At 39.1% G+C, this 7,393-nt stretch overlaps 1 protein-coding gene across 1 annotated transcript in view; it reads left to right on the top strand.

Annotated features, from left to right (window-relative positions):
* The window catches only part of HECTD4 (HECT domain containing E3 ubiquitin protein ligase 4), a 117,764-nt gene that overhangs the window by 20,828 nt on the left and 89,543 nt on the right, over positions 1-7,393 (top strand). Inside the window, exons 7-8 of the mRNA XM_010828596.1 lie at positions 2,875-3,067; positions 6,449-6,607. Coding sequence (XP_010826898.1) covers positions 2,875-3,067; positions 6,449-6,607 — 352 coding nt within the window. The remainder of the gene's footprint in view (positions 1-2,874; positions 3,068-6,448; positions 6,608-7,393) is intronic.

Below are 7,393 nucleotides of genomic sequence, written 5' to 3' on the forward strand. Positions count from 1 at the left end.
TTAAATAAGCATGGTGACAATATACAGCCTTGACGTACTCCTCTTCCTATTTGGAACCAGTCTGTTGTTCCATGTCCAGTTCGAACTGTTGCTTCCTGACCTGTATACAGGTTTCTCAAGAGGCAGGTCAGGTGGTCTGGTATTCCCATCTCTTTCAGAATTTTCCGCAGTTTATTGTGATCCACACAGTCAAAGGCTTTGGCGTAGTCAGTAAAGCAGAAATAGATGTTTTTCTGGAACTCTCTTGCTTTTTCGATAATCCAGCAGATGTTGGCAATTTGATGTCTGGTTCCTCTGCCTTTTCTGAAACCAGTTTGAACATCCGGAAGTTCACAGTTCACGTATTGCTGAAGCCTGGCTTGGAGAATTTTGAGCATTACTTTACTAGTGTGTGAGATGAGTGCAATTGTGTGGTAGTTTGAGCATTCTTTGACATTGCCTTTGTTTGGGATTGGAATGAAAACTGACCTTTTCCAGTCCTGTGGCCACTGCTGAGTTTTCCAAATTTGCTGGCATATTGAGTGCAGCACTTTCACAGCATCATCTTTTAGGATTTGAAATAGCTCAACTGGAATTCCATCACCTCCACTAGCTTTGTATGTAGTGATGCTTCCTAAGGCCCACTTGACTTCACATTCCAGGATGTCTGGCTCTAGGTCAGTGATCACACCATCGTGATTATCTGGGTCATGAAGATCTTTTTTGTACAGTTCTTCTGTGTATTCTTGCCACCTCTTCTTAATATCTTCTGCTTCTGTGAGGTCCATACCATTTCTGTCCTTTATCGAGCCCATCTTTGCATGAAATGTTCCCTTGGTACCTCTAATTTTCTTGAAGAGACCTCTAGTCTTTCCCATTCTATTGTTTTCCTGTATTTCTTTGCATTGATCTCTGAGGAAGGCTTTCTTATCTCTTCTTGCTATTCTTTGGAACTCTGCATTCAGCTGTTTATATCTTTCCTTTTCTCCCTTGCTTTTCACTTCTCTTCTTTTCACAGCTATTTGTAAAGCCTCCTCAGACAGCCATTTTGCTTTTTTGCATTTCTTTTCCATGGAGATGATCTTGATCCCTGTCTCCTGTACAGTGTCATAGTTCATCAGGCACTCTATCTATCAGATCTAGTCCCTTAAATCTATTTCTCACTTCCACTGTATAATCATAAGGGATTTGATTTAGGTCATACCTGAATGGTGTGAACCAGAGGTGGGGTCTAATCCTAAGCAGACTCCCATTTAAGTAAGTGGAGATGGGAACCAGCAGATAAGAGGAACACACAGAGGGCAGGAACTGTTGACTTTGCTCATTAGAAGAGTCCCTTACACATAGGTACATGTTCATGTTGAAAAGAAACAAACCAGGATTGTATTCTACCGCTGAGACTGAGGCAGGACAACGCCAAGGTTTCTGGCAACCATGGCACAGCCTACACAGAAGACAAGGAAAAGCTTGATGATTTTGGTTTTAGGTTCCTCTTGACCATCAAGAATGTTCACTTGTTTGAGGGAACTGAGTTAAGTAGCTGTAAAGCGTTAAGAGGCAGAGGTGAGGAAATAGAAACAGCATTTTCAAACTCTAAGAAACCTTTTGCTTATCTTTCGTGAATGTCTCGTAAAAGCCTCCCCCACCAGATCCATCCACCTCTGGGAACCTTGCCTGGCTGTGCTCCTCAGTTTGCTTTCTCTAGCCTCTTCTCTGTTACCAACTTTTCACTTTGGACTCCTTCACTGCTTTTTGTTTGCTTCTGGAAGCCTGTCTACTTTGCACTCCTGTTCTTTCTTATCTCTATTTCTGCCTCTCTTCACTCATGGCACCAGTTTCTGAGACTCCAGCCAGACCCAGAAGTCTGGTCTGGAGCGGGCAGTGGATGAAGAGGCTGCTTTAGGTATATCTGAGACATCTGACAGTGAATGGAAGTTGAGAAGAGGGATGGTATTGCAATGGGCCGCCAATGTTTTCTTTAAGATCTCGGAGACCTGTGAATATTTGAAACCAAAAAGAAGGACATCAGAGAGGGAGACTGTGAGGGTGAAGGGGGCAGATGGGAGATAATTGAGGGGGCAGTTAGAGAGGAGGCGGAAATGCTTCTTCCTCTGAATTAAGAGGAAAAGAATAAATGAGGCTGAACACCAAGATTCTTGAGTGGGAAGAAAGACAAGTGGGAGCAGCTTATAGTAAGTGGTCTGGATCTTTTCAGTAATAATAAAAGGCAGGTGGTCTGCTTAAAGCCATACTCAAAATTTGGTGGAAGAACTTTGGAATCACCGCCCCAGAGCTTTTGCTGGGTTATAATCAAACGATGAAGGAAGAACTGCCAAGTACCAGCAAGGATCCAGTTGAAGCTGGCATATATTTTTAGCAGACAGAGTCTGCCTTTCTCTACTGTTGCTCTGCCAATCCCCGAGCAGCTGGGGCTAATGTTGACTGCTGTTATTACAGAGTTTGGATTTTAGCCACTAATTATATTTCAAGAAGATATAATCCTCATGGCTGTACTTAATAGTAAATCAAGACCTGATTGATTTGTTTTCCTCTCATCTTACTTGTACCTGTCAGAAGCTTGTAATTAGTGAGAGCTGCCTGTGGAATTCAGTATGAGGAATTTTCATCAACAACCCTCGTAGAACCTATTAAACTTGGCTCATTACTTTTAAGAATCTGGACTATTAAAAATGAAAGCTCTCAAACATCTCATAGCTTCCCTTTTGTTCTCAGCTTCTGTAGAGCAATTAGGTTTTGAGGTGTACACCTACTCAGGTACAATTTTGGGAAATGCTTTTGAGTAACCAGGTGACAATAATACACTTCTGAAGGAGAAGTTTGCTCACTGAATGGAAACAGGTTCCATTTAAGACCTTCTTTTTCTTTAAATATTAGGTGGAAAATGGTATATTCGTAGCCAACCCGCTTCAGGAACGGACAATTCTAATGAGAAAAGAGGGCGAGTCTGCAAAAAGCATTAATGAGATGCTCCTGAGCAGACTGTCCCGTTACCGAGCCTCGCCGTCCGCAACACTGGCTGCCCTCACCGGCTCCACCATCTCCAACACCCTGAAAGAGGACCAAGCAGGTCGGCTGCCCTTCGCTTATCTCATGTTTACCTTGTACAGCTTCATTCAGCTCTATGCATGTTTTGAGAGTATTATCTTAGAGCAGTTTTAGGTTTGCAGCAAAATTGAAGGTACAGATTTTTTGTATACCTCCCACCCCTACATGTGCACAGCCCCCCTTATTATCAGCATCCCCCACCAGCGTGGTGCACTTGTCACAATCAATGAACCCACCAAGACACATAATAATCACCCAGAGTCCACAGTTCACCTTAGGGTTCACTCTTGGTGGTGGTGTACATTCTATGGGTTTGGAAAAATGCATAATGACCTGTGTGCATCATTATTGTATCACATAGAGTAGTTGTATAGCCTTAAAAGTCCTTTGCACTCTACCTATTCATCCTTCCCCACCCCAAAAACCCTGGCCACCACTGATCTTTTATTGTCTTCATAGTTTTGCCTTTTACAGAATATCATATAATCAGATTTATACAGAATATAGCCTTTTCATATAGGCTTCTTTCGCTTAATAATATATGCCTTTACAGTTCCTCCATGCCTTTTCATGGCTTGATGCATTCAGCTTGTGGTTAGTGCATGCTGCCTGTGGAATTCAGGCAGTACTTGTTATTGAGCTCTTACAGACTTACAAAGCAGTTTGCTTTACATAGTTCACCTTTTTGTGTCCTTCCAGTCATTGTTCTTTTTTTTTTTATTCCAAGCTAACACATACTGTTGGCTGTGAACATGAATTAGCAAGAATCTGTAAGAATTCAACACAGCTCTCTCCTTAATTGTAAATACTTTGTCATTACTGTTAGTATAAATTATTTTCATGTTTAGTATATGCTTCATGAATGTAAAAAATTCACATTTAACATCATCTTCACTAAATATGGGTTTCCATGATGGCTGGGATGGGTAAAGAATCTGCTTGCAGTGCAGGAGACCTGGGTTCATTCCCAGGTCAAGAAGATACCCTGGAGAAGAGAATGGCTGCCCACTCCAGTTTTCTTGCCTGGAGAGTTCCATGGACAGAGGAGCCTGTCAGGCTATAATCCATGGGGTTGCAAAGAGTCAGGCAGGACTGAGCAACTAACACTTCCACTTTCACTAAACATATTCTCGACCAAGCAAATAAAAGGCAAACCCTCTACAACAGAGACTGATTTTTCTGGACTTTGGCATTTAGTGTTTGCACTGTAATATTTTGAAATAGATAATGTGTTTACAGAGTTTGAAAGTGAAAACAATATAAATGGTACATGCAGAAAAATCTTACTCCAGTATCCTGGTGTATTCTGTTATTTGCCCCACCCTGCCCCGTATAGGTAGCTCTATTTATTAGTTTCTATTTATCCTGGCAGAGTTGTTTGTTTTTTTTTTTATGCAAAGAGAAATTAATGTAAAGATAAATTTATGTATTTTTATTGTTCTTCTTTTCTCAGTAAAAGGTAGCCTTCTAAACACACTGTTCTGTACTTTTAAAGCAGGAATCCTTAACTAGGGTAAAAATTCAGTGTTTCATAAGCATCCTTTCCCAAAGTTTTAAATAACATAGTATGTGTATCATCATAATTTTCATCAGAGTTTCACGGTCACTTATGACCACCCCCAAAAGTCAAGAACCATTATTCTTGGAGAGTTTTCATATTACATATCAACTACATGAATTTATAACAAATCATGACCTGTAGTAAAAGATAAGGCTAGAAAAAGATGCCATGTAGAGAAAAATGATCTGAATAAATATATGTTTAATGAATTTAATGCAATTTTATGTTTTCATCCTTTTATATATTGAAATGTTCAGAAAAAATATTTGTGATTAATTCTTTGTGAGACTATAAAATTTTAAATATTTATTAGTCCATATTAGAATTTAAGGATAATATTTTACTTCTACAGATCTCTATTATATCAAATACAAGTTAGAAATTTACTAATAGTTATTATAACTTGGGTCTGTGGATAATTTGAGTTATAGGCAATACTTTGTAGAGAGCAGTCCTTATTACCTAAATAAATGTTTTCTTGATAAGCTGAAGGCTTGATCTGGGTTTGTCCCTTGGAAGAAAATTGAATCCTACCTGCACAATAGAAATGCTAAAGGAATGTTTGTTACCTAAGAAAATATGAGTGATATCAAAAAGAGGACTCAGTAGGCGAGGTATATTTAGTTCCTCTGAAACTATTACTTGTATTCTAAATATGTGATCTCAATCATTGTACTTTTATGCACATTCTTGATGTATTTATTTAAACATGATGTTACATAAAAATTCATCAGTAATAGGCTAAGTGAATTTTTGACAATTATTCAACATTCAGAAGGTCTAGGATTTTTTATTCTGTGGTAAACTAATACCTCTTACTATGTTAATAAGATATGTCTATTAAAAAAAATCTCAGTGAAAATGTTATGCTCACAAAGTTGCTAGCTTTTTAGGGTTTCTTACTTATGGAAATTTATGCTACTGGATTTATGTCCTAAATGAAGAATATATTTATTGGAGGCTTGAAGTTTTAAAAAATGGAATTTAGAACCACAAGCATTCAAAGCAATGACAGATTAGATTTCGCTTGTCTCACTTTTCTAATCTAAACCATCTAAAGATAATTTTATATCTATGTAGGCAGTTATATTTTATACCCTGACAGCTTCCTAGGTAAAACACTCTGATTGACTTTCTGCTGCCGTCATCAATCCTCACTAGACTAATACTTCAGTTCACCCTACGTTTTCATATCTGCCAGTGAGTAAGGGAAATTAAAGTACATTTTATACCTTTTAATTATAAACAATAATTATTTTCTTAATGATAGTTTATGTCACTGATCCTAAAAAAAAAAAAGAAATAAAGTGCATCATCGGTTGTAAATCCTGCAGGCATAAAATTATTTTGTGATAGATACTGTGAAAGCTTTTATTAACTGGTTATGGGTTGAAATTTCTGGCTGATTCCATGTTTAAAGCTGTTTATAATGAATGAAATATCACAAGCCTATTAAGAATTTGTTCTATATAAAATGAAAAGATCTCTACTGGAGGACAGTTTCCTAGGGGGAAATATAAACAGTAGGATTCTTCTTTTATTTTGAGATTTAGTCCATGTGAGGATTCATTCCTTTGAAAGATTTTTTAGAGCCATAAGGGCATATTGAATACTGGGAACACCTTTGAGAAATGTTCAGATCATAGAACCAGGGGGCTTGGGGCCAGGCTGTGGAGCTAGAAGATCATTATTTTTGCCTTAGCTTAGTATTTTTTGCTCTATTTTCTGAATCTTAGTATATCCTTGCTAGAATTTGGGGCCCCCTTGTCATACTCTGGTTTGGTAATCAGGTTAATCTGTGTGTCAACTGTTGTTACTCACCATTTTCATTCCTTTTACCAGCAAATACTAGCTGTGGACTTCCTCTAAAAATGCTTCGGAAGACACCCATTTATACCTGTGGTACATACTTGGTGATGCTGGTCCCACCTCCAGGGGGATCAGGCAGCTCTGCCACCCGCTCTCTTTTTGGTGGAACAAGTGGTTTGTCGTCTTTAAAAAGTAAGTGAACTTTATTTATGGCTCTTTTCCCAATTTGTCTCCGACTCTGAAATATAAGGTTTTTCCTAATAGTGATTTTGCACTTACTCTCTTAAATGTTTGCAGAAGCTCTTTGATAGCAACAAAAAACCCTATCAGTATCATCATAGGCTAGGAGGAATGAAAAATAGAATTTTTGTAGATGATGTAATAGTATACTTCTGAAAACTATTGTCCTGTAGAATTACTCAGAATAATAATGAGGTCAGAAAGATCTTAGGAAATAAAATAATCTGTCATCACTTTATTTATTGATGACACAGCAAGAACACTACCCACCATAGAGCTATTAAAATAAGTCTGTGAGAGAACGAACTTATGGTTCTTGGGGGGAAGGATGGGGGCAAGGGATAGTTAGGGAGTTTGGGATAGACATGTACACACTGCTGTGTTTAACATGGATAACCAGCAAGGTCCTACTGTATAGCACAGGGAAGTTGGCTCAGTGTTATGTAACAACCTAGACAGGAAGGGCGGAGAAGGCAATGGCACCCCAGTCCAGTACCCTTGCCTGGAAAATCCCATGGAGGAGCCTGGAAGGCTGCAGTCCATGGGGTCGCTGAGGGTCGGACACGACTGAGTGACTTCACTTTCACTTTTCACTTTCACGCATTGGAGAAGGAAATGGCAACCCACTCCAGTGTTCTTGCCTGGAGAATCCCAGGGACGGGGGAGCCTGGTGGGCTGCCGTCTATGGGGTCGCACAGAGTCGGATACGACTGAAGTGACTTAGCAGCAGCAGACAGC

This window comes from Bison bison, unplaced genomic scaffold, assembly GCF_000754665.1.
Source record: "Bison bison bison isolate TAMUID 2011002044 unplaced genomic scaffold, Bison_UMD1.0 scf7180017864495, whole genome shotgun sequence".
Classification (NCBI taxonomy): domain Eukaryota; kingdom Metazoa; phylum Chordata; class Mammalia; order Artiodactyla; family Bovidae; genus Bison; species Bison bison.